The sequence below is a fragment of the Hippocampus bargibanti genome, linkage group LG18 (assembly GCF_051943395.1).
Source record: "Hippocampus bargibanti isolate YZ-2025 linkage group LG18, ASM5194339v1, whole genome shotgun sequence".
In the NCBI taxonomy this organism is placed as follows: domain Eukaryota; kingdom Metazoa; phylum Chordata; class Actinopteri; order Syngnathiformes; family Syngnathidae; genus Hippocampus; species Hippocampus bargibanti.
The window spans coordinates 13,404,787-13,432,508 of NC_142751.1; the positions used below are offsets into that span (position 1 = coordinate 13,404,787).

At 41.1% G+C, this 27,722-nt stretch overlaps 2 protein-coding genes and 1 long non-coding RNA gene across 6 annotated transcripts in view; 1 reads left to right on the top strand and 2 right to left on the bottom strand.

Moving 5' to 3' along the window:
* On the top strand, positions 1–24,199 carry LOC148884741 (proprotein convertase subtilisin/kexin type 6-like). Its single transcript, XM_089020370.1, has 27 exons — positions 1–232; positions 3,733–3,837; positions 4,000–4,149; positions 4,284–4,424; positions 4,737–4,795; positions 5,855–5,949; positions 6,010–6,191; positions 7,212–7,489; positions 7,566–7,669; positions 8,793–8,913; positions 10,150–10,344; positions 11,074–11,210; positions 11,308–11,430; positions 12,352–12,454; positions 12,513–12,703; positions 12,850–12,934; positions 14,329–14,432; positions 15,109–15,244; positions 15,331–15,446; positions 16,607–16,675; positions 17,599–17,641; positions 17,784–17,928; positions 18,038–18,233; positions 19,624–19,707; positions 19,818–20,016; positions 22,271–22,482; positions 23,314–24,199. Exons 1-27 carry the CDS (start codon positions 83–85, stop codon positions 23,766–23,768), a joined length of 3,978 nt encoding a protein of 1,325 aa, XP_088876496.1. The 5' UTR covers positions 1–82; the 3' UTR covers positions 23,769–24,199.
* On the bottom strand, positions 7,570–15,460 carry LOC148884742 (uncharacterized). The gene is made up of 7 exons (XR_016118262.1): positions 15,352–15,460; positions 14,197–14,424; positions 12,819–12,907; positions 12,663–12,717; positions 12,479–12,581; positions 8,801–8,944; positions 7,570–7,657 (listed from the first exon to the last, which is right to left on the bottom strand). It is a non-coding gene; the product is annotated as an uncharacterized LOC148884742 (long non-coding RNA).
* Positions 20,750–27,722, bottom strand: part of prune2 (prune homolog 2 with BCH domain) — a 14,402-nt gene continuing 7,429 nt past the window's right edge. For 3 of the 4 annotated variants that reach the window (XM_089020376.1, XM_089020377.1, XM_089020373.1), the window contains 2 exons: positions 26,945–26,980; positions 24,210–26,186 (listed from right to left, as the gene is read on the bottom strand). In XM_089020376.1, coding sequence (XP_088876502.1) covers positions 26,156–26,186; positions 26,945–26,980 — 67 coding nt within the window. In that variant the 3' untranslated portion in view covers positions 24,210–26,155. Of the gene's footprint in view, positions 21,344–22,277; positions 22,448–23,425; positions 23,558–24,209; positions 26,187–26,944; positions 26,981–27,722 lie in introns of those variants that run through there. The other variant, XR_016118261.1, reaches the window with a different exon arrangement.

The window sequence follows — 27,722 nt, forward strand, 5'->3', positions numbered from 1 at the left end:
CCCAACCTGGTCATGAAAAAAAGGACGACATTACACAATGACAAGCACTTCTGTCGCAAACGGGAAAAGCGCCTGAGCCGAAATGGAGCTTTTCTTTGCATTGTGGATCGGAAACTTGTTGCACTTTTGCCAAGCCGCCATTTACACAAACCACTGGGCCTTACGGATCAAAGGAGGTGCTAAATCCGCAACGGGAATAGCTGAGAAATATGGATTCACAAATATGGGACAGGTACAATCAGTCGCCATCTTCTTAACTCATTAGCTATAGCACAGATCAATTTGTTGTGCGCTCTAGATGTAATATGTGAAGACGATGAAACATTTCAATGGCTTCCCCAAATGCACAACACAATATCATGTGGCCCATCGCAAAAAGACGAGTTTGACACCCTTGAGCTATAGCTAGCTACATAGCTAGCTATTAATTTATAAAACGCTAAGAAATGGGAACAGTTGATGCTCCATTGTGGTGTTTAAGTCTTTCATTGATTTTTTTTTTTTAATGGATGGATTATGGTTGCCGTCCTCTGCGCAAACAGTACATACAGTATACCATATTTTCCGGTGTTGATAGAGATTAGACAGAATAACAAGTTATCATATTTAAAAGTTTCATGCTGTTATATGCTTAGTCAACATGCGTGACTCGAATACACAATAGAAGTACAGACAACCTGGGGTCAATCTGAGGTCAACAGACACAGCAAGTTAAACTGTCGTCTTCATCTAGGAGATCTGGCCTCGGACAGAATTTAGGACTTGGGAAACTCCTTTATCACCGAAGCAATTTACGACTTGAAACTCCTTCACAGGAAGAGCTCATTTGCCAGGTTATGGAAGAGACAATGTTTTATTGCTTACAGCTGTTCGCGTTTAGAACGCCCAGGGGCATGGTATTCTAATCAAGAAAACTATGTTTTACTAATGTATCACTTAAATTTGCATATACTCTCAATAAATAGCATGGTAGAGCTATTGTGGCTCAATATTATAATAATAATACTTCACATATAAGGCGCACGGTCATCTTTTGAAGAAAATTAAGGCTTTTGGGTGTGCGTTATACACCGGAAAATACGGTACATTGTATCCAACTTTCCAATGAGGTGGCGTGTTGAGTATAGTGAACCCAAACACAGCAAAGCCATATATAAAACAGCATTCATTATACGACAGGCAGCCGTAAATTGTACTTTGGGAAGGGGTGCAGTAAATGAAAATGTATTCTACGCAATTTGCTGTGCAACATCTGCCTGGGCGGGGTGATATTTATGATCTTTTTCCGGTGCTGGGCAGGGAGGCGGGTGGAGGGGGTATAAGCGCGGGAGGGATTTAGGTATCAAGTATTAAAACACTGATCAAATGCGACAATCAAAGCAGGCGCGTTGAGTCGCCGTAAAGCAACGGACGACAAAATATATAAATAAAGCGAGAGGTAATGAAGTGTCGCTGTAAGCCGCGGCGGATTTCAGTTAAAATATTAGTTTAATTACGACAACGGCAACGCTTGTGTCGGGTTTAATTTACACCGTCTTTCACCCCGTGCGCCCATTTAATTTGCCTTAGTCGTATAATATTAATTATTGGAGCGGTTAACCTCGAAGCAGCAGGCCCGCCACTGTTTTAATCATATAGGAATTTATCTTCCTTAACCTGGGAACGGTACAAAATCTGTAAAAGTATGGAAAAGGGAGTGCATTAATTAGTGAGGACAAAAATGGAAATAATCATCGTTTTAAAAAGTAAAACAAATGGGAGTTATTATAACAGTTGAGAAAATAAGTCTCTGTGCGGATGATATGATGGACTGGAGGTCAGAAATCGATGTGAAACATTCTGAATAGGAGCTCGATTTTATTCTTGTCGTTCGCCTTATGATTATCATACATTAAAGGACAACCGACGCTTCCGGACAAGTTGTGTCCATAATTTGTAAAATCACTTAAAATGACTACTGAGCGTATTTTACAAAGATTCCACGGCATAGAGCTATATTTTACGTTTTAAGATTCGCGCTGAATATTCAGGAAGTCTTGTTTTCGGGTTGATGACGATTCCTGATGTGACGTCACATAAGGAACGCCCCTGACCGTGAAAGTGACACACAATGCATTTTGGGTACTTTGTTTGGTCTGAAAACTTTGTATTGATCCATGTTGATGGCAAAATTAGAAGGAAAATGCTACATTGGAGTCCTGATGGCTCGAATTGATACGGGAGGACTTTTTTAATCGATTGCAAACATTTATGCTTTCCTCTTCAGAACTATTTGAATCATATAAATAACGGGATGAGAAACAAGAAAGCATCTTCTCCGAATCTGAAACCATTGTTTTGATTCTAGAGCAAGGCAAGACGTCCTGGCGTGACGTCACAAACAAGGGGGCGGGACCTTCTGAAACTCGGCATCTCCGAGGTCATTTTGAAGTAGTTTTGGGTCACGAAGTCATTTTTATTGGTGTTTTGCATTTGACTAAAAATATCAACCGCGTGTTTTGGGTATTTTAGATTTTCTGATGTCAGTTAGGAAACAACAAAATGGTGTCGGTTGTCCTTTAAATGATCCGGCTCGAAAAAATAAAAGTGGCTTATGCCATGACGTCTTGAGGCGACTAACGTTTCGCGGCTTGAAAAATGACGCTCAGGTGTACGGTTACCACGCGATTGATAATTTATTTGCTGAGTGTTGTCACCTGGTGACTAAATTATGCATTTTCTATTACGATGCAAAACAGCGCCTGGGTGTTCTTATTAAGTGACTTTGGTGAAAGGATCAAGAATTACTACATAGTTGTCACGCTAGTATAATACGCTAGACGTTTGACCATAATCCATTCCAGAAAACTGTTTAAAAATCGATTTGTTTGAAAACCAAAACATCACTTTCCATGATAATCAATGTAACATTTTTGAATCCGTTACAAGTCTAGAAAACAACTTTTTTAAAGGTCTGTGTAAGCTCTTAGTCGTACAGGAGTGGTCCATCGATGAGAAGGTTTCTTCAGCCGTCATCTGTACTTTTTTGAAGGTGTCGGACGTTTTGCTTCTTATCCAAGAGGCTTCGTCAGCGAACTAAACATTTTTGCTGGTAGTTTTGGCCCTATATATATATCCCTACTGTCCAGACGTGGCGGTGCCAGACTCTGCTATGATTGGTCCATGCTCTCAGGTTGGGGGGAGCAGAGGACTACTCCCTGAGACTACACTGATTATTTCTATTGTCCTGATTACTTCTATTGTCCTTCCTAATTGCCCCATTTGCTCTGGTATCGCCTCATCAGCGCAAGTAAGCCTATGTTGCCTAAGAAGTCTGTTGTACAAATGATCCAAATTAAACCTCACCCCACCATGGCGATTTAGTGAAGGATTTTTGCTGTTTTATGAAAATAGCTTCTTTTACTCCCCTTTCAACTTTTTTAAAGCACATTTTAACTATTTTACAGCATAAACAGGATAAACACGTAATAATAGAGCAGGACATTTGTAAAATACTCTTAAAATACTGTAATATGTTTTATTTTCACTAATTTTAACATTAACATGAATATTAGAACATAAAAACATCTTTCTCTCTCTCAGCTATCTTTGGGCAGTAGGCAGGGGACATCCTGAACCAGTTGCTCACCAATCACAGGGAACACTAACTTTTCAAACCATCCTCTGCTTGCTTTAAAATCATACTTTTCAGGACCAATGCTAGGATTTGTATTTTATTTTTTGCACACCCAGATCGGACAGCTGAGGAGTCATTACATGTTTCGCCACCCCGAAACGCCGGTGCGGTTCTCAGTTCCTAATGAAAAGTTGACAGCACGTGTCGCCATGGATATCAAGGTACAATATATGGATTGTTGATAGATTATTGATTAGATGTAGATCTATAACCATAAAATGGGATGTTTGTGGAAGTATATTTGCTAATTGTTCATTTCGTGTGGTTATTTTATTTTATTTTATTTTATGATACCTTACAAGTTGGCACATTTGTTTTTTAAGGTGGAATGGCTGCAACAGCAGGCGATCCAGAAAAGAATCAGAAGAACTTTGTACTCCTTCAGCAACAACAGTTCCCAAAGTGGAGATGCGCTTCATCAGCACCTTGCCTCCCACTTGAAACACCTCAAAGAGCACAAGCCTTGGTACAATGTGAGTCGATTGTATAGCGGGACCATCTGGCCTTCTCTTCACTATTTATTTTTTCGGACTTTTTACTTTTTCACCCTGCACTACTCTCAACTTAGTCAAACACGGATTTGGATATTTCTTCATTTACAATGCAGCTCTGCGGTGATGACCCCAAAGGCCGACCTCCCATGAACATCGCTGCGGCCTGGGGGAGGGGCTACACCGGCAAGGGGGTGGTGGTCTCCGTCTTAGATGATACAATCGATGGAGAGCATCCAGAGCTGAAAGCGAATTACGTAAGTACCCACCGGGATGGGATGTGAGGAGGCCAGGGGGTGGCGGGTGGGGGTACATTAATCATGATCAATTTAGCGCAGCGCTTAGTGTAAGAGCGCATAACAGAGACAGATCCAGCAGCCGTGATGCATCTTTTGGGCCAAAATGCTCGGAGAGGACGATTGGAATGGACACGAGATGTCTGATCCACTTAGGCATTGGGCGGACTGGTGGACAATGCTCTTTGTGATTGTTTTGATGAAACGGAGATGGATGGCTGCTGGCAGCTGGGTATAGATATGTGCAGTTGCTCATAATCGAATCTCGTTCAGGATGCGCTCGCCAGCTTTGATGTGAAGGGACAAGAACGACATCAGACGGCTGCCAACTAGTGAGAACTCCTTTCCGACTTAGATGTCCTCTACGACAGATCTCCTCCAAATGTTGACCTTTTCCTTTAAAGGACAACCGACACCTCCAGAACAAATTGTGTACATAATTTGTAAAATCACTTCAAATGACTTCTACTGAGCGCATTTTACAAAGATTCCACCGCATAGAGCTATATTTTACGTTTTAACGCTGAATATTCAGGAAGTCTTGTTTTTGAGTTGGTGACGATTCCTGACATGGTGTCACGTCAGGAACGCCCCTGACCGAGAAAGCGACACACGATGCATTTTGGGTACTTTGTTTGGTCTGAAAACATCGTGTTGATCAGTGTTGAGGGCGAAATTAGAAGGAAAACTACATAAATAACGCAATGGTGAATCATTGTGTGTCGCAGCCAATTGCGGTAGCACGCATAAAGAATGTGTAAGTTTACACAAATTTCCAGCGGACAAATCAGCCATTTCCAACTGAACTTGTACGCCATCTTGTGCATTTTCTGGCTCGAATTGATACGGAAGGACTTCTTTAATCGATTGCAAACATTTATGCTTTCCTCTTCAGAACTATTTGAATCATATTCATAACTGGATGAGTAACAAGAAAGCATCTTCTCCGAATGTGAACTCTCTGAAGCCGTTGTTTTGATTCTGGAGCAAGGCAGTGTGTGAAAGAGTATTATGGCGTGACGTCACGAATAAGGGGGCGGGACTTTCTGAATCTGCCCAGTTCCAAGCTCATTTTGTGGCAGTTTTGGGACACTTTAACTCATTTTTATTGGTGTTTTGCATTTGACTAAAAATATCAGCCTGCGTGTTTTGGGTATTTTAGATGCTTTAAAACGTTTTTCTGATGACAGTTAGGAAACAAAAAAATGGTGTCGGTTGGCCTTTAATTCATGCTCCATTTCCCCCTGATTCTCTTGTAATTGCATGCATAAATGAATATGCAAATTCCCGACTCCGTTTAGACTTTTGTCTTCTCGTTGGTTTGATGTCACGGAAATAGTCGCCCTCATACAATATGCATCCGGGGGCTCATGTTCTGATGTTTCTCGCAGCCACGGGACTCGGTGTGCGGGAATGGTAGCCGCCGCCATGATCGCTAATCACTCCGCGTGCACAGCGGGAGTGGCTTTCCGTGCTAGGATTGGAGGTGAGTCCACCAAAGAAGTCTCAGAAGTGATCCCAACTCGTGATCCCGTCTCACCCGTAGGCGTTCGGATCCTGGGTGGGTTGGACGGTGAAGTGACAGACATGGCGGAGGCTAGAGCGCTGAGCTTTAAACCGCAGCATGTTGATGTCTACTTGGCTAGCTGGGGGCCGGAAGATGACGGCGCTACTGTGGATGGACCTGGACCCCTGACTCGCCTGGCTTTGGAGAACAGCATCCGAACTGTGAGGATGTGTCAAATTTCCAGTTCCTGATACTCGAAAAACGTATCCTGGAAAGTGTCCTTGAGAGTTTTCAAAGGCGCTTAGAAATGAAATGCCATCCATCCAGCCAATTGCAAGGCACACAGAGCCAAACGACCATTGGCTCTCACGCAATTTTCGGTGACAATTTGTGGGAGGAAACCAGAGGACCTGGAGAAAACCCATGCGGGCCCGGGGAGAACATGCATACTTCACACAGGGAGGCCAGAAAGGGTCTTGAAGTCATGACCACTGCACTGTGAAGCTGGCATGCTAACCACTCGACATTGAAAAAAGGGGGGGAGGAGAATACAGGTAACATCCGACTTACGACCGGCTCGACTTACGACCACAACCTCCAGACCGTATTAATTATACGCCTAGCACCGCAACGCGATAGCAGGCCGGCAACGCGTACGACAATTTTGGCCAGCCAGCATCTCACTCTCGCACAGCAATCGACCGTGTGATGGCACCAGGGGGGAGTTTAGTTTGAGAGTCAGCCTCCGAGTCTCTATTCAACATTTTGAATGGACTTTGACTTACGACCATTTTGACTTACGACCGTTTGGTCGGAACGGAACTCGGTCGTAAGTCAGATGTTACCTGTATACAGCAATTAACTCTCAATTGCTGTCAAATCCGTTTTTTAATGGATACAGGCGAATAAAATTTTCACTCTGATTTGTTCTTTCATACAAAATGTCAACACTCTGAATGATGCTCAGACACAAACCTGACTACAGCTTCTAAAATAAGCCGCCTCTAAAAACGCAATACCTTAAAGTATTACCCACACTTAAAAAAATATTTTACATTGAACCTGCTGCTCCATTTTTCTATCATGAGCCTCCAAGCCTCAGTGGTGACCGGATGATTAAAAGAGTAGCGGTAGCCGCTATCGGAGCAAGGCTTGTAAAAAGTTTCAAGGACGTTTCCCTTCTCGTTAATGAGGCTCACGCTTGATTAATGGCCTCGGTCTGCCGCTCTAATTAACAACAGGGTCGACACGGCAAGGGCTCTGTTTACGTCTGGGCAGTGGGAAGCGGCGGGAGGAGAGGTGACCACTGTTCGTGTGACGGCTATAGCAACAGCATCTACACGATTTCAATCAGCGGAGGCGATCACAGCGAAACGAACCACCAGGAAAGCTGTTCGGCCATACTGGCTGCAGCCGCATGTGCTTCACAGTCACAACAGAGTTGCGGGATGAGGAAATGGGGCGCGGCCCTTTCCGTCTCGGCGGCGGCGGGCGTTATCGCACTCGCCTTGGATGCTAAGTATGCTCGCCGCTATTCCATCGTAACTAATACGTGAAATTAATCGTGCCGATGACTGTGTCTGACCTGTTTTCAGTCCTCTGCTCACGTGGAGGGACGTTCAGCATATCATTGTTCTCACGTCAGATAGTCGACTGGTCGCCGCGGGTGACTGGCAAATGAATGGCGCTGGACACAAAGGTAATATTGTATAGTACGGGAAAAATAAAGAAAAAAATGGATCTGCGTTTGTGTTATAGGATGCATCAGTTGGCCCCTTGTGTCTGAAAAGGGGGCCAAATTCTAAAATTGATGGGCCCGATTTAACTACATTAGTAGAATACCAATCTGATTATAATAAACCAAAATGCATTCATTGGAGCATGATATTTCTAAATTGCAAATAAAATAAAAAAATTATTTGACTAAAATATATTTCCTAATACAGGTAACATCCGACTTACGACCGAGTTTTGTTCCGACCAAACGGTCGTAAATCAAAATGGTCGTAAGTAGAAACGCATTCAAAATGTTGAATAGAGACTCGGAGACTAAATGAGTGGAAAACTCCCCTCTCTGGTGCCATCACACAGTCGATTGCTGTGCGAGTGTGAGATGATGGCTGGCCAAAATTGTTGTACGTGTTACCGACCTGCTAGCGTGTTGCGACGGCAGGCGTAGAATTAAAAGTTCATAAATAGGGTAAGGAGGTCGTGGTCGTAAGTACGGGTGGTCGTAAGTCGAGTCGGATGTTACCAGTATACAAAATTTTAACTCAGGTCAAATAAAATATTCATACATAAAATAAATGTTTTCTATTTTCTTTAGTTACTTCGGTATTACAGAAAAGACAGAAAACAGACTTTGCATGATATTTCTTGCTGTTAAAATGCGTAAATGACGCAAGATGCATCCCGGGTGTCATACCCGTGATATGATACGACATTGAAAATGTCGCCATAAGACAAAATCCCATCATATTTAACCTTAACGTAATACATCATAACACTGTCGCGTCAGTGTGACGGCTTGTCGGCCGAGAACAAGTCCCGCCTCCTCCGCCCCTTGTTAATAATTATCCCCGGCCTTAATTGAATGAAACCTTTGCTGGCATTCCTAACTTGTTTCATTAATAGACTTTAATTACATTTTTAATAATACCATCAGCGGAGTTAAGAACTTGCCATGTTTAATGACTTTTAGTCGGCCTATAAGTATGACAATGACTTTAAATCACATTAAAATAATTTTTAAAAAAAGATTACGTTTCGCACAATAGAAAAATCAATAATGAATGCAGTGTTTTGTTTTGTTTATGTGTCAGTGAGTCACCTGTATGGCTTTGGCCTACTGGATGCAGAGCGAATGGTCCTACAGGCAACGCGATGGCGACGGGTTCCCCCGCAGCGCGCGTGCACGGTCAAGCAGTCCATTCCGTCGACGAGGTATGATGACATGACGCGGCTCATTCGCAACCTAAATATAGCCAAGGCATATGACATCATCCCGTTGAATATTTCCAATTAAATCAGAAGCCACACTTTTAAACTTAAAGGACAACCGACACCATTTTTTTTGTTTCCTAATTGACATAAGAAAAACTTTTATAGCATCTAAAATACCCAAAACACGCAGGCTGATATTTTTAGTCAAATGCAAAACACCAATAAAAATGACTAAAAGTGTCCCAAAACTGCCACAAAATGAGCTCGGAACTGGGCAGATTCAGAAAGTCCCGCCCCCTTGTTCGTGACGTCACTTCAGGACACTCGTTCACAAACTGCCTTGCTCCAGAATCAAAACAATGGCTTCAGAGAGTTGAGATTCTGAGAAGATGCTTTCTTGTAACTCATCCAGTTATGAATATGATTTAAATAGTTCTGAAGAGGAAAGCATACATGTTTGCAATCGATTCTGTATTGGCATTTTCGTGTTTATTATGTTTGTTAAAGTCATTATCAGTGCCTTGAACACTGGGTCAGAAAGGACAGTAATTTCATCTGTGCTGTATGTCATGCATTTCAGCATATTTGACAATAAAGCTGACTTTGATTAATGTAGCACCCAGAAAATGCACAAGATGGCGCACAAGCTCCGTTGGAAATGGGCTGATTTGTCCGCTGGGAATTTGTGTAAACTTACACCTTCTTTATGCATGTTACCGCAATTGGCTGCGACACACAACGATTCACCATCGCATTATTTATGTAGTTTTCCTTCTAATTTTTCAGATGAAAAAAAGTACCCAAAATGCATTGTGTGTCGCTTTCTCGGTCAGGGGCGTTCCCTCTGTGACGTCCCTTAGGGGATCGTCATCAACTCGAAAACAAGACTTCCTGAATATTCAGCGCGAGTCTTAAAATGTAAAAATATAGCTATACGCGGTGGAATCTTTGTAAAATGCGCTCAGTAGAAGTCATTTGAAGTGATTTTACAATGCAACTTGTCCGGAGGTGTCGGTTGTCCTTTAATCGACCTAGAAATGCACCCACTGGCACGCTTTTATTGAAGGGTTGCACAGCTAATGCTAATTAGCCAAAAGTCCAAACGGAGTGCTCTGATGCCATCCTCGATACGAATGGCGATCGTTGCTGTGAGTTGATAATGAGTATTGTTCGCTGCCGCCCGTGAACTCCCGTGGTGGCGGGAATGTTGTCATTGTTTTACGATATTTCCAACAGAATCATAAATCGGGGAGGCGCGGTGACATCGGTGCTGGAGACGTCCGTCTGCTTGGAATCGTCCCGAAGGCGGATGCACGTGGCATTCGTGGAACACGTGGTGGCCCGTGTCACGGTGGCTTGCAGTCGCCGTGGCGACCTTTCCATTACGCTCACGTCGCCCTCGGGTACCGTGTCACGGCTTCTCGATAAAAGGTAGCATTTCCACCTCACTCTCCTCATGCTGTGTCGCCCATTACCGCCATCCGGCAGCACTTAGTCCTGCTGTGCTAAAATCCTGCAATTTTGAGGGATTTTCCTGTGCTTCTGATATTTTAGTGTATCTAAAATTTCCGTTCGTGTGATATTAATTCCTAAATGATATGGGTCTGGAGTTATTGATTGATTTATGTATTTATGTATTTATTTACTCATTTACTCCTTTATTTACTCATTTATTTATTCATTTATTTATTTATATGTATTTACTTATTTATGTATTTATATATTTATGTATTTATATATTTATGTATTTATTTATGTATGTATTTATTTATGTATGTATTTATTTATGGATGTACATATTTATTTATTTACTTGTTTATTTACTCATTTACTCCTTTATTTACTCATTTATTTATTTATATGTATTTACTTATTTATGTATTTATATATTTATTTATTTATGTATACATTTATGTACAGTAAAGTCTCGTTATATCGATATCGGATATATCGATAGTCCCGGTTATATCGATACTATTTCTATGTACGCACGGAGAAAATTACATGCAAACAGGGTCGGATATATCGATAGTCCCGGTTATATCGATATTTTTACGGACTCCCTTGAATATCGATATAACGAGACTTTACTGTATGTATATATTTATGTATGTATTTATTTTTTTATTTTTTTATATGGTGATTTTTATTATCATTTAGGCCTCATGACAATTCCACCGAGGGCTTTCGCCACTGGGAATTCATGACCACTAACTGCTGGGGGGAGCAGGCGGCTGGGGAATGGACTTTGAGCATTCGTGACTCACCCTCCGAAGGGAGAGAAAATTCACAATCGGGTGAGCTTGTTAGCATCTTTGTAACAAACTAAAATATAATTAAAAAAAAAGGCAAAGTGAAGTGACAGATCTCTACGCCGCGTGTTTTTTTGCGCAGGTACGCTAGAAAAGTGGTCACTGGTCATTTATGGCACCGCAAGTCCGCCGTATCGCGTTCACCGTCGGTTTGTGCGTTCGCCCGAGATCCCGAACTATGTCGACTTTGCTGAAGACTACACAGGTGTGTGTTCGCCACTCAAATGTAGAACTTTGCAACTTTTTATGTAGCAGTACAGTGTATAGAGTCGTCTATGTCTCTTTAACTCATTCCATGCCATTCGCGGATTTATTCGGGAATTGAATCAGAAAACCTTTATTCGTCCCACAATGGGGACATTTGCAAAATACGACGTAGAGCGCCATTCTCGATTTTTTTTTTTTTTTTTTTTTTTTTTTTTTTTGCTTGGGTGCCGATAAAGCGCTGGTCAGACCTCCAGCAATATTGTTCCCCTTTTATCCATGTTAGTGCTTCAGCTGTTGTTCAAGCACTATATAAATTAATATGTATTGCATTGTATTTTGGACAGCCGCCCTCATTTCAGGCTCATATAACTCCGGACCCATGTTATTTATGAATTAACTCTTTTTTTTCTGATGAAAGAAGAGAGTCTAAAGACATTTTCTGTGTAGCTCTTTCTCTTGTTTCTATTTATAATTGTATTTTATTGATTGTGTTCTATTTGTGATAGAATTTTATTTATCATAGTACTTATGCTTGTCTGTGACTGTAAAGTAATAATAATATAGTAATAAGCGCCTATCAAAACTCTCAAGGTCACTTTACAGACACAGGATCAGTTTTTCTGCGGGTGAGCAGCGGCAGCCACATGCGCCAGCGTTCACACTCAACCGAGAAGTAACTTAAATAGATAGAAAGCTAGCTAGCTAGCAAAAGTGTCCTATAGAGCTTTGAAAGGCGCTTAAAATGAAATGTATTATTATTATAACGATTCTAACGCTGTACTGAATGTTTATGTAGTCCTAAAACTCAATATTCTGTGGGTCCTGATATTCGAGTGACAATGACACATTTTTTGCACATGTCTGGCAGTGAATGAGTTAACTTCGAATGAAACACTTTTCTGCATCTTTGCACTTCCAGGACCTTGCGACTCAGAGTGCACCGACGACGGCTGCGAGGGTCCCGGCCCGTGGCAGTGTGTCACATGTGTACATTTTTTCCTTAAGTTCAAGAACAACACAAGGTAGGACCGTATAATCACATTTACCTGAAACAAGAACGAGTCTCATATCTCCCGACAGAATGTGCGTGTCCACGTGCCCGCGAGGATTTTGGGGTGACAGACGGCGCTGCAAGCGTTGTTTCGCCACCTGTGAGAGTTGCACGGGAAGTCGCGGTGACCAGTGCACTTCCTGTCAAACTGGTCATTACTTGACCGAGGGGACCTATACCTGCACCGCCGGCTGCGAGGAGGGCTACTTCCTGGATCACGGTTGACTTTCTGACCTTTTTGTCGAATGAGAAAGAGAAAATGTGGTTTTGTAATAAACGGCGCTTTGCAGAATGCTAACTTAATTTCAAGTGTTTGAGTAAGACGGCGAGCTCACCGGGGCGTATTGTTTGAATTATGCCCCGCAGATGCAAAGATGTGCAGGAAGTGCGGCGAGAACTGCTCGAGGTGCACGTCCCCCAGCATCTGCAGGGAATGCAAAGCAGACACAAGGTGAGCCGAGCATCCGATGAGGCCGCCGACAAGCGTCGAGTAAACAACTTGTACTCCTCCCGCAAATTATTTGGAACACAAGTGTCAGAGATGTTCAATCGGACACCGTGGACAAAGACTCGAACCCAGAAAGATTGTCTTTTACTGCTGGCAGGAGACGCAGCCTTTCATGACTGACGTCTGAATTCTGCAGCTATCTGCCAAGCTATTTATTGAGAGTATATGCAAATTAAAGTGATACATTAGTAAAACAGTTTTCTTGATTAGAATACCGCACCTCTTGAGTTCTAAGCACGAACAGCTGTAAGCAATAAAACATTGTCTTTTCCATAAACTGATAAATTTGTAACCTGGCTAATGAGCTCTTCCTGTGAAGGAGTTTCAAGTCGTAAATTACTTCTGTGATAAAGGAGTTTCCCAAGTCCTAAATTCTGTCCAAGGCCAGATCTCCTAGATGAAGATGAGTTTAACAAGCTGTGTCTGTTGACCTCAGATTGACCCCAGGTTGTCTGTGCTTCAATTGTGTATTCGCATAAGCATATAACAGCATGAAACTTATATGAAATATGATAACTTCTTCTCCATCAACAAGCAATTTACATGAAAGGGATTTACCGTATTTTCTGGAATATAAGGCGCACCTTTAACGAATGACATATTTAAAAACCTTTTCCATACATAAGGTGCACCGCATTATAAGGGGCTCTTTTAATGTATGACAAAAAAGCAAAAAAAATATATATTTTTTTAACTGGGATCCAGTAGCTCTAAAAAGAATTGACTTCATCCTAAAAAAACTGAGATAAATAATAATAATAATAATACATTTTTAAGCGCCTTTCAAAACTCTCAATGTCACTTAACAGTCACTGTTAGATGTTTTTCTGCGGGTGAGCAGCGGCAGCCACATGTGCCAGCGTTCACTCAACCCGGAAGCAACTCAAATAGATGGAAAGCTAGCCAGCTAGCTAATACATGGCTAATAGATAGCTACCCAGAAAGCGAGCTAGATAACAGCTAGTGGATCAATTGGGGATTTTGTACCAAAAAAGAGTAAAAAAAAAACAACAGCTGTCAGCTCAAACTCAACAAAAATTCTGCTTCCCTTCGATTCATTTTGAATTGTCTCCTGCGTTCAAGGAAATGATCGAATCCGATCAGCGCTGCGCTATTTTTAGAACAAGCCTGCAGACATCACTGCGGTGACCCCTGCTTTCCAAGTTTGCCGTCGAGATCTTTAATGTGCACTTAGCCCAACTGACCTCGTGTCCGTTGCGTTCGCCGGGCTCTCGTCGAGTGAGTCACCCCCGACCGACGCCGTCGCATGATTGGCTGTGGTGATGTTTCTCTTCTCCCTCTCTCTTTCTTTCTTTTTTTATCCACCGCCGTTCCAGTCTGCATGGGAACCGGTGCCGGCGGAGTTGCGCGTCGGGAATGTACTACGACGAGGTTGAGGGCCTGTGCAAAACTTGCCATGGGGCGTGCGCCACCTGCGCAGGTGAGATGTCAAAGTAGACACAAATTAAAGACATACAGTAAAGTCTCGTTATATCGATATTCAAGGGAGTCCGAAAAAATATCGATATAACCGGGACTATCGATATATCCAACCCTGTTTGCATGTAATTTTCTCCGTGCGTGCATAGAAATAGTATCGATATAACCGGGACTATCGATATATCCGATATCGATATAACGAGACTTTACTGTATTTGCAAGTAAAATAAAGTTATTAACTCATTCATTGCAAAAATGTGTCAACGCCAGTACCAGGGTTTTTATCATTTTCACTTAAATTGCAGGACCCTCCGAATATTGAGTTTTAGGAGACTAAACATTCAGTGCAGCGTAAGAAACCTTAGACTCTCTTCTTTCATCAGAATATAAGAGTTAATTCCTAAGTTATATGGGTCTGGAGTTATCTAAATTTGAAATGGGGGTGACTGTACAAAATACAATACATACATATCGATTTACATAGCGCTTTAACAAGGGCTAAAGCTGTGACAAAAGCGCTAACACTAGTGGAAGGGGGAAACCATCGCCAGAGGTCTGACCAGCGCTTTATCAACACCCCAAAAATTTTTGCAGATCCTTGAATCACAACTCGTAGAGCCCAACCGGCTCAGTTTTGTTGAGACGGGCTCTTATCTTCCCATTTTCTGGCTCATCAGGCGCTGGCGGGGAGGCGTGCACCCGGTGCGCCGACGGCTACCTGACGGAGGACTGGAGGTGCGTCTCCTCGTGCAGCGCTGGCTTTTTCGCCGTCATTCTCGCCGAGATAGCCGACGGGCGTGGGATGTGTAGGAGGTGAGCGCACTGGTGTGTGCTCAGGTGCGGGGGCAAGGTGTTTATCTGCTGACGGCAGGCCCGCTTCCCGTTTTGTGCTCCTACAGGTGCGACGCCAGCTGTCTCACCTGCGTGGGATCGAGCGGGGCCAGCTGCAGCAGCTGTTCCAGCGGACGCAGGCTCCGGGAGGGCGAGTGTGTTCTCCAAACGGCATGCGCAGATGGTCAGCGTCTGCCTGCTTTTATTGCCTCGCGTCTCCTGGTTGAAATAAGCACAACGGGAATCGGCTTGCGCTCGTTCTGTTGGTTGCGGTCACGCTTTCAACAATCGCTCATTGCATTTTTGGGGTGTCAAAATAGAATTACATATTCCACCTCAAAAATTTTAGTCGTTCGGTTGCCCAGCCATTACTCAAATGTTTTGCTTTAAGGACAACCGACAACATTTTTTTTGTTTCCTAACTGACATATTTTTAATATATTATATTATATTATATATTTGACAATAAAGCTGACTTTGATATCAGAAAAACGTATTATAGCATCTAAAATACCCAAAACACGTAGACTGATATTTTTAGTCAAATGCAAAACACCAATAAAAATGACAAAGTGTCCCAAAGCTGCCACAAAATGAGCTCGGAACTGGACAGAGACAGAAAGTCCCGCCCCCTTGTTGGTGACGTCACTGTTGGTCACACACTGCCTTGCTCCAGAATCAAAACAATGGCTTCAGAGAGTTCAGATTCGGAGAAGATGCTTTCTCGTTACTCATCCAGTTATGAATATGATTCAAATAGTTCTGAAGAGGAAAGCATACATGTTTGCAATTGATGAAAGAAGTCCTTCCGTATCAATTTGAGCCATCTGGACTCAAATGTAGCGCCCAGAAACTGCACAAGATGGCGCACAAGCACCGTTGGAAATGGGCTGATTTGTCCGCTGGGAATTTGTGTCAACTTACACCTTCATTATGCGTGTTACCGCAATTGGCTGCGACACACAACGATTCACCATCGCGTTATTTATGAAGTTTTCCTTCTAATTTCGCGAACAACACGGTGTTTTCAGACGAAAAAAAGTACCCAATATGCATTGTGTGTCGCTTTCTCGGTCAGGGGCGTTCCCTCTGTGACGTCACTTAGGGCATCGTCAACTGGAAAACAAGACTTCCTGAATATTCAGCGCGAGACTTAAAACGTAAAATATAGCAGCTATATGCGGTGGAATCTTTGTAAAATGCGCTCAGTTGAAGTCATTTGAAGACATTTTACAAATTATGAAGGCAACTTGTCGGGAGGTGTCGGTTGTCCTTTAAGTTTCGCTAGCGCCACTTCAACACCCCCACAGCCAAAAAAAAATGCTTTTCCTGCTTGTCTCGCAGGCGAAGTTGAGGATCCCGATTACAGCGACTGCATGACCTGTGAGGAAGGCTGCAAGCAGTGTGTGCTATGTGAGATCACACAAACTACTTCCCCCATCACAGGTTGAGCCCACCCGACCACACCGTGGGCAACACTCAAAATACATCAAAGTGCTCTCGCACTTTTGAAAAAAAAAGTACTCACACTGTATTTAAGATGGAGTATAGATAGCTAGCTATCTATATAGCTAGCAACTTATATAGATAGCCACATAGCTAGCTACCTATATAGATAGCTAGCTACCTATATAGATAGCTACATAGCTAGCTACCTATATAGCTAGATAGCTAGCTACCTATATAGCTAGCTAGATAGCTAGCTACCTATATAGATAGCTAGATAGCTAGCTACCTATATAGCTATATAGCTACCTATATAGATAGCCAGATAGCTACCTATATAGATAGCCAGATAGCTACATATATAGATAGCCAGATAGCTACCTATATAGCTATCTATATAGCTATCTAGCTATTTAAATAGCTATCTATAAAGCTATCTCGATATCTAGCTAACTATCTCGATAGCTAGATAGCTATCTAGCTAGCTATCTTGCTATCTAGCCATATACAGTAATGTCTCGTTATATCGATATCGGATATATCGATAGTCCCGGTTATATCGATATTTTTTCGGACTCCCTTGAATATCGATATAACGAGACTTTACGGTATATAGGTAGCTATCTATAACGGTAGCTATCTAGCTATCGATTAGCTAGCTTTCTATTAGCTGGCTATTAGCTAGCTTTCTATCTTTTTGAGTTATTCCGGGTTGAGTAAACGCTAGCGCGTGTGGCTGCCGCTGCTCACCCACAGAAAAAACTCATTGTGTGACTGTAAAATGACCTTGAGAGTTTTGAAAGGCGCTTATAAATGAAATGCATTATTATTATTATTGTAAAATTAGTTTGACTATTTTTCTTATCCATTCCTCTTCCCCTTTCCGACAGATAACCCCCGCCATTGCTTGTCCTGCAAAGAAGGCTTTTACAGGTAACGCCTTGCGTGATCTCGAATTCATCTCTCCTCGCACAGCCTTTCGCTTTACTGATCTGACCGACGTTTCGGCCTGGAAGAGTGAAATGGAATTTTTTTCAAAATGGACTTCATTGACCGCTTGCCGTTTTGTCTTCAGCTTCCAAGATGGCTGCTACAAAAACTGCCCCGCCAAGACGTACGGCATAGACGAGGAGATGACCTGCTTCCCTTGCGAGGACAACTGCGTAAGCTGTGACCAGCATGAGTGCTATTGGTGCGAAACAGACCTCTTCCTGTCAGGTAGCGCCTTTCCCACTATTCTGGCACTCTTTGAAGAATTTAATTCATATTTAGGGGTTTAATACTTACCATGCATAGTCCGGCAAAATATCTCTTTATTTTCTTTCAGACGGAAAGTGTGTTTCTATATGCCCTGAGGGATATTACGGCGACGAGGACACCAACGACTGTGAAGAGTGCCACATCGAATGCGCGTCCTGTAACGGCCCTGGGCGCGACGACTGCGTGTTATGTCCCGATGGCGCAACTCTGGAAAACGGACAGTGCGTGATAGACGACGTCTGTCCGGCGCTGACCTTTCGAACTGGTGAGAATAATAAATAAATATTTTACAATAAAGAATTACAAATACAATATTTCATCTTAAAGAGTCAATCAGCACGACTGAACATCTGCCAGACTTTGTGATGATTGATTGTGTATGTGGATTATTTAGCCCCCGTTCCGAGACTATAATAATAATACATTTCATTTCTAAGCGCCTTTCAAAACTATCAAGGTCACTTTACAGTCACAGGATCGTTTTTTTCTGCGGTATAAGACACCGCTAAGCACTCTCTTGCATTTTGGGGGGAGGAAAATCCTGTCACTTAAAATGAAAAATAACATTAAAACTATTTTGTGGGTGCATGTATTGTAATATTAGTTCATCAGACATAGATAATACAATTACTCATTTTATCACTGTAGAAAATATGCTTTTTTGAATGTTGCTGTGCCGATGACCATTTTGTGTATTTGGGGGCCTTTTACTGAGCGAGTTGCTTGTTCTGTAGCCACAAAGGGACATAAGTCTTCTTATGCCGGTCCCAAGCCCGGATAAATACAGAGGGTTGTGTCAGGAAGGGCATCCGACATAAAAGCTTGGCCAAAACAAATATGCGGATCAAACCTCTAAAGATGGAGGACACTGATTTGCTGTGGCGACCCCTTGAAAGCAAAAGAAGAAGAAAATATAATTAGTGAATGTAACTGATTTTATTACTGAAAATACAATACTGTATATTTAAAGGTCTTTAGACCAAAAAAATAGATCTAAATAAATCAGTTTTTCGACGGATATGAATACACATTAAATTAGCTATGAGGTAAAAATGAATAATAGATTATAAATAGTGTTTTAAGTACTTTAAGGATGAGTTAAATCCTGGGTCAACTTCGACTCACAAACACTAAAAGTGTGCTAACACAATACGAATGTGTCAATTGGAGAGCTTAAAATGAACATTTAAATTGAAAAAAACCGTCACTTACCAATCGTATTATTTATAATTCTCGGTAGTTTGGGACATGAACAACACAAGCCAAGCGTAAATTACTATTTTTGTGTCGAATTATATAGGTTTTATACTTGGAATTAATGTCACACCTGTGTTAGTAAATTCAATCAGTTGTCGCCTAGCTTTAGCTTCTGAGTTATCGTGTAAGTGAGCATACCTATCAATATACACTCAACATCGATGCTAACTGTTAGCAACATCGATGCTAACTCGTCGATGTTGAGTTGGCAACATATTGTTACGAGACCTAAATGTTTGTGTTCAAGCAAATTAAAACAAAAAAACGAACTTTCATGATGTTATTGGAATGTACTCTCAAAAACGACACAACGGTTTTTCGTGTAACGGGTTGTCTGTCACCTGTTGCTTCGCGTTTCCAAGCTGTCATGGCCCCGTGTGTGTTTTTTGGTCCTGCAGGTAATGGCGAATGTGAACGATGCCATCCATCATGCGAGTCCTGCTTTGGGAAAAACAAAAACCGGTGTAGCAAATGTACAAAAGGTATCTGGGGAATATCACGATAGAAATACTTGGAGATGTCCTTGGTTTTTTGTTTGTTTTTTTCGAAGAAAGCTTTTTTTAAAACATGATAAACAATGTCAACACCACAGGAAGCTTCCTGAGCCCTCAACAAACATGCGTGACAAAATGTCCGCCGGGTTCGTTTGGCGACCGGCTGAGCGGTGATTGCGAGCTGTGCCCCCCGGGGTGTTTGGATTGCGTGGACTTCGAGCACTGCATCAGCTGCGTGAGCCATTCCACCGCAATTTTATTCCTGCAGGGCGGCCAATGCGTCCAGCAGTGTGTCAGGTGAGAATTTTATTAACTCATTCGCTGCCAGACATGTCCACATAAAAACGTGACTACATACACATTCAATACAGCATTAGAAACCTTAGACTACATGTGTTAAAGTCAAAGCCCGGGGGCCAAATCTGGCTCACCACATCATTTTATTCGGCCCGTTAACGCAAATCAAAATGATGAAATTCCATGATGCTTGCTAATGTCTGAACCGAAATTTCAAATTGTCCCATTGTAAACCACAATAACAGTCATTTTTTTAAGACTTCCCCCCCGAGAGGAAACCATAACTACAATGTGGCCCCTGGCAAAAAATAACTGACATCTTATTTCACCAGGAAAAAAAAGGAGTTAAAGGACAACCGACGTCTCCGGACAAGTTGTGTCCATAATTTGTAAAATAGCTTCAAATGACTTCTGCTGAGCGTATTTTAATAAGATTCCACCGCATATTGCTATATTTTACGTTTTAAGACTCACGCTGAATATTCAGGAAGTCTTGTTTTTCAGTTGGTACGTACGTGACGTCACTAAAGGAACGCCCCTGACTGAAAAAAAAAGACACTTTGTAGCAGTCCTTCCATCACGTCAATGTATTTTGCTGTACTCGTTTGGTCTGAAAACCTTGTGTTGCACCCAAAAGCTGCCAGAAGAGGGCGTCCAAGCTCCATATAAGGAATTTATCAACCTGTGGAAACGGAGGTGGCCACAGGAGGTGGCCATTTTGGGCCATTGTTTTGATTCTCCAGCAATGCAAGACGTCTTGGCGTGACGTCACGAATTGGGGGCGGGACTTTCTGAAAATGCCCAATTCGCAGTTCAATTTTTTTGCAGATTTTGGACACTAAGTCATTTTTTTGGGCGTTTTGCATTTGAATAAAAATATCATACTGCGTGTTTTATGTATTTTAGATTCTATAGAACGTTTTTCTGATGTCAGTTAAGAAACAAAAAAGTGACGTCGGTTGTCCTATTATTGTTATATGGGTCTGTAATCCAGTATCTACAAGTCAGTAGACAAAAAAAAAAATCAAGTATATTTTACATATTTCGTCCATGATGTTTACATATATAAAAACATTGCGAAAGGCATCCTTGACGACTCTTTAAAAATAAATAAATCAAGTCCTATCCTTGACATATTCACAAGGCATCATTTGGACTTTTCTCCCTTGACATTTATGAGCAATTAAATCCACACTGCCCCGAGCGTCATGTCCTTGCACGCCATATCCTTGGATGTCCATTAGCGCTCAGACGACGTGGACAACCTGTCTTTATTACCTCCCCCAAGGAGCTTATTCCTGCATTCCAGTTGCAAAATGATGACCCCCTAGACCAGGAAGAAGAAGAAAAAAATTGAAACACCATTTAAATCCTTAGTTGTTAAATACAGGGTGACCCCAAAAAAGATGAACATTTCAATTGTAGCTTTGGTCTGTGTAAGCTCTCAGTCGTACAGGAGTGGTCCATCGATGAGAAGGTTTCTTCAGCCGTCATCTGTCCTTCCTTTGAAGGTGTCGGATGTTTCGCTTCTTATCCAAGAGGCTTCGTCAGCGAACTAAAATCTTTTGCTGGTAAGTTTTGGCCCTTTGACGACAATGAGGTTAAAATCTTAGCGAAGGAAAATAGATGGTTTGAAAGGGGAGTAAAAGAAGCTATTTTCATAAAACGGCAAAACCCTTCACTAAATCGCCATGGTGGGGTCAGGTTCAATTTGGATCGTTCCTACAACCGACTTCTTAGGCAACATAGGCTTAGTTATGCTGATGAGGTGATACCAGATCAAATAGGGCAATCAGGCCAGTCATAGACCCCATAATCAGGCAGGAAAATAGAAGTAATCAGTGTAGCCTCAGGGAATAGTCCTCTGCTCCCCCCCAACCTGACAGTAGGGACCAATCATTGCAGAGTCAGGCACTGCCACGTCTGGACAGTAGGGATATCTATCTATATATATATATATATATATATATATATATATATATATATATATATATATATATATATATATATATATATATATATATATATATATATAAGGCCACAACTACCAGCAAATTTTTAGTTTGCTGACGAAGCCTCTTAGATAAGAAGCAAAACGTCCGACACCTTCAAAGAAGTACAGATGACGGCTCATCTACATCATATGTGGCGATCTATCAACAATGGAGGAGTGTATCGACATTTTTTTTTAACTAAATATGTAAATACCGCTAAAAATACACACATTTTAATTCATCACAAATGATCTCGACAGAGGTTACCCAATCGATCAGGTGTGCCGAAACTGCACGTCGGGCTGCGCGTCCTGCAAGAACGCAACTTCTTGCCAGAGCTGTGAAGAACCACTGTTACTTCTCAATCACCAATGCGTGCGGGAATGTCCCGCGGGCTATGCGCTTCATATCCGGGAATGCAGACGCTGCCCTCCGACCTGTAAAGAATGCGACCGTTTTGGAGAGTGCACAGGTAATGCAAAATGGTTGTCAATCAAAGTTATTCTAAGATGTGAGAGAGCGTGTGTGAGTGCGTTTGGGTTTGCATATGTGTGAGACTGTGTATGAGATGGAAGTTTTCACACACACAGTCACATCCACATTGCCTCGAGCTCTAACTCTCACGCCATTTCCATTCCAACACTCTCACACTATCTTGCTCTCACATATTTCACTCAAATTTGCTCTCATAGAATTTTTCCGACTCCCAGCACACTCACACTGCCTTATATTTTACCCACTAAGACTCTCACCCACATTCTCTCTCACTCACACAGCGGAAGAAATAGTTAAATCATAAGTTATATGGGTCTGGAGTTATCTGAGCTTGAAATAGGGGTGGGTGTCCAAAATACAATACAATACAATACATACATAAATAGACAAATAAAACGATAAATAAATAAAAAGAAATACATTAATTAACACACAAATGGCATTATTTACTCATTTCTCAATGTATTTTTCATGTTATTATTATTTTTATTTACTCACGTTTATTTATTTATTTATGTTTGTGTTTATTTATTTATACAAAATCAATGAGAATTAAATCTCAGTGAAATTTAATCGCACAGCAATTGACTGGGGGGGGGGGGGGGGGCTGCGAGTCACCCTCCGAGTCTCTACTCAACATTTTGAATGGATTTTGACTTACGACCATTTCAACTTACGACCGTTTGGTCGGAATGGAACTCTGTCGTAAATCGGATGTTACTTGTATTTTATTTTGAAATCTAAATATTAATGTTGTTTTTGTGTTTATTATGATTATTTTTCCCCCCCCCCCCCCCCCCCCCTACAGGGAAGTGCATCCTCAGAACCAACCCGGAATTCAGAAACGAGGAGGAAGACGATAGTAGAGGCAACCTGGTGATCTTCATTATAGCGTGCGTCCTTCTCATCGGTGGACTTACCGGCGCCGTTGCCATTTTCTTAATCCAGCGATGTCGGTCGAACGGGGCTCCTACTGAGGCCACCCCGCACGGCTACAAGAAGCTGGGTTCCAATTCCGGTTCAGCTGGATACAGCGCCTCATCGTCTTCTTACTATAAAGGCACGCAGATGGTGGATTTGGGCGTTTGCCATTCGGTGGCGAAAGGGGACCAAGATGAGGACGAGGAGGACATTGTGTATTTGAGTCACAACGGGACCGTCTACAGGAAGTTCCGCTACGGACAACTCGGGGATGACGATTTGGAGTACGACGACGAGAACTACACGTCAATCAATCCGGTCTTTGTTTCCCACCTGAAATAAGGATGAAGGATCTCCAAATTAATTGCGATGACTTCTTCGTTATTGATACAGATCGATAAAAGTGTGGAATTGTCATCATTTTGCCCCACATACCTATCTGACCTTCTTCAAATTTCTATTCCCTCTCGTGACCTCAGATCCTCTTCCTCCTTTGCCCATGTCAGCACGAAGGTGGACAGAGCTTTCAGCTGCTCTGCTCTACTCTGGAACTCACATCCTCCCAACATTCGTAACATTGATTCTCAAAACCGACCTATTTAAAATGTACATTTTCTGTGTAGCTCTTTCTCTTGTTTAGTTTTTATAATTGTATTTTATTGATTTTAATATATTTGTGATTGTATTTTATTTATTATAGTACATATGCTTGTCTGTGACTGTAAAGTGTCCTTGAGAGCTTTGAAAGGCGCTTAAAATGAAATGTATTATTATTATTATTATTATTATTAGCTATCTATTAGCGGTTTAGCTGGCTAGCTAGCTATCTAGACATCATTTGTTGGAGATCTAAAACCATAGTTAGCTTACTTGATCTTAAGTACAGAAATTAAAATAGGAATATTACAATAATCGATTGTTTTTTCCAAAATCCCCCCCCCCCCCCCACTTAGGAATTTTCACGTTTGTGGATGTGATGTTTGCATCCAGTTCAACACGAGTAAGGATTTCACGGTGTTTTAGCACCCCCTGTTGGTGAAAATCAGACCACAGGCAGTTGACGGTTTATCAGTTACATGTACAGTAATCCCTCGTTTATCGCGGTGAATGGAGGAGCAGGACCACCCGCAAGAGATGAAAATCCACCAAGTGGAGAAAAATTATTGCTAACGGAGAAATTTTGCTACCGCTAACATTCCATCATTCAAAATCCCCATTGTCGGTCTAAACTTGTTTCAATCCAGTTTTAACCAGTTCAAGAATCAGACGGAAGCCACGGCTCAGACACGAGTCTATTGGTTTATTGTACTACAAGTGCGTTTGCTTGTGTGACTGGAAGGCTACATGCTATGCGCTAAAGGCACACACGTAGACACAAAACGCATACGCGCACACATGAGACAGGTTGTGCTTATTTATTATTATGATTTGATTTGTCTTTACGTTGCCGCTCGTCATGACGACATGCTAGTTGTTGTTGTTGGTTGAAGCTAAAATATCTTATATATTAATATCTATATAATATCTATTATAGTAATTATATTACATATTATTGTTTTATCTTTTGACCCCTCCCCCACCCCTTTCAATTTTCCTGCTGTAGATTGAAAATGAGAGATTATTAAAGACTTTCTGATTAAATTATAGTATAGTATATGTTGTTTCTAATATATGTAAACTGTCCTTGAGAGTTTTGAAATGACCTTATAAATTAAATGTATTATTATTATTATTATTATTATTATTATTATTTCTGATTATATTAGAGTATATTATATAATATGTTGTTTCTAATGTATGTAAAGTGCCCTTGAGTTTTGGAATTACCTTATAAATATGAAATGTATTATTATTATTATTATTTCTGATTATATTAGAGTATATTACATAATATGTTGTTTATAATATATCTAAAGTGTCCTTGAGAGTTTTGAAATGACCTTATAAATTAAATGTATTATTATTATTATTATTATTATTATTATTTCTGATTATATTAGAGTATATTATATAATATGTTGTTTCTAATGTATGTAAAGTGTTCTTGAGAGTTTTGGAATTACCTTATAAATGAAAGCTAGCTATCAGGGTTACCAGCACAACTTTAGTTCGCTGACGAAGCTCTTCGGATGAGGAGCTAAATGATCCGACACCTTCAAAGAAGTACAGATGACGGCTGAAGAAACCTTTTCATCGATGGACCACTCCTGTACGACTGAGAGCCTACACAGAAGTGTTTTTGTAATATTTTGTTTATATATACTGTTTATATATACATATACTGTGTTTTTAATGATAAAACATTGCTGATATTAATGATACATTGACGTGAACACGCGCACCCAATTAAGCGTCCAGCGTGCATACACCATTAACGCAATCAAGTCGCACTTGTGACAATAGTTGAGCACAATTTAAGCCTTTTACTTTGAAAACACCCGTCTTACTTTGAAATACTGATATGTGGGAGGAGTGTGACATTAATATTGTTCTACTTCCTGTCTTGTGGATGACATCACTACTGCTGTGTGCACCAGCCCAACTCACCCAAATTGTGTTGGCATAAGAAACACACACGCACACACACACAAACACACGCATACACACGCACACACACACACACACACACACACACACACACACGCACACACACACACACACACACACACACACACACACACACACACACGCACACACACACACACGCACACACACACGCACTTCCAAGTTTACGGAGCGCCGGCAGTCGCCTCGTTTTGCCTGTTGGGAACACAAATTGAGCGTTACATAAATACGTTCACACACACACAGGCACACACACACATGCACACACACACACACACATTCCTGTTTCAATGGTTTTGTGAGGTCCGGGGAAGTCCAGGTAAAGGAGTGGGACCACCGTTGCTGATAAGTTTAGCGAAGAACGAGTGTTACATTTGAAGACTAAATGTCACCCCATTTCCCACTTCAACTTCTTTAAAAACAAAGAAATAAAAAGTGGACTTGAAACTGAAATAACAGCAGGAGTGAGGACTCTGAATGGCTACATTCAAAGTCCTCACCCCTGTAGTGAATTTGGTTAAAATATCATTTTACTTTTTGTGGTATAAACGTTTTCCCCACATTAACCACGCACACACACACATAAACACACACAGTGAGTAAAAAGTGTGTGTATCCACGTGAAATGAAAATACACACCAAAAAAATCATTTTGGGTGAATTTGTGAGGACCTTTCTGAAACGTTAACAGATGCATATATAGATGCTCTAGAAGTCTTTAGAATGAAAAACTTGGTCCTCACTTGTCAAAAATGTCCTCACTACGTATGGTATAAAATGTTAGTGGTCCTCACAAGACTAGTCATACAAACACACACACACAATTGCTCACATCCGCAGACACTTTCCTCTCTAACTTGGCGACACACACAAAGACACTCGCACAGTATCTCACACTCACGTGTGCTCTCACATAAACACAGGGTGACACATTCTCACTCTCACACACTAACCGTGTTGGCTCGGTTCCCAGCAGAAAACTATTCACTCTGCAATGAAAGACACAAAACATCATGGAGTGCTTTCTCTTTCCGCCACAGCGCGACTGCTGATTTAGGGACTTTCTCCGACGTGATTCATCAGCCACATATTTTTTAGTTGAGGCCGTAAATTGTACAAGGAGGAAAAAGAGATGGCTCGTTTGCTTTGTTAGCGCCGTCGTACATCAGCTACTAAACCGCCGAATCGTCGCAACGGCGGACGCCGCACAGGTTGTTCGCTGAGATTAGCAGCAGGCACATTCTTGGTCCCCACAAGGTGAGTTAGATCATTTAGCATATTAGTAGAACTAACTAAGCAGTTCTAATAATAATAATAATTATTATTATTATTATATCATTATGCTTTAAAATTGTAATGTTTTTTTATTATTATTATTATGATTATTATTATTATCATTATTATTATTGTGGCTATATAATATGTATTATTATTATTATCATTATTATATTATCTAATTACTAGTATATAATTATAATTATTTAATTACTATTACATATGTATTTTTTTTTGTAATTTTCTTAAACTATTTTTTAATCTTATTTTTTAATTATTATTGTAGCTATATGTATTATTATTGTTATGTAATAATTAGTATGAAAGTATTATTATTTAATTGCTATTATATAGTGACTATTTATTTTTGTATTGTTTTGTAATTTGTTAAAGTATTTTTTTAATATTATTTTATTTATTATTATTATTATATAATTATTAGTAAATAATAATTAT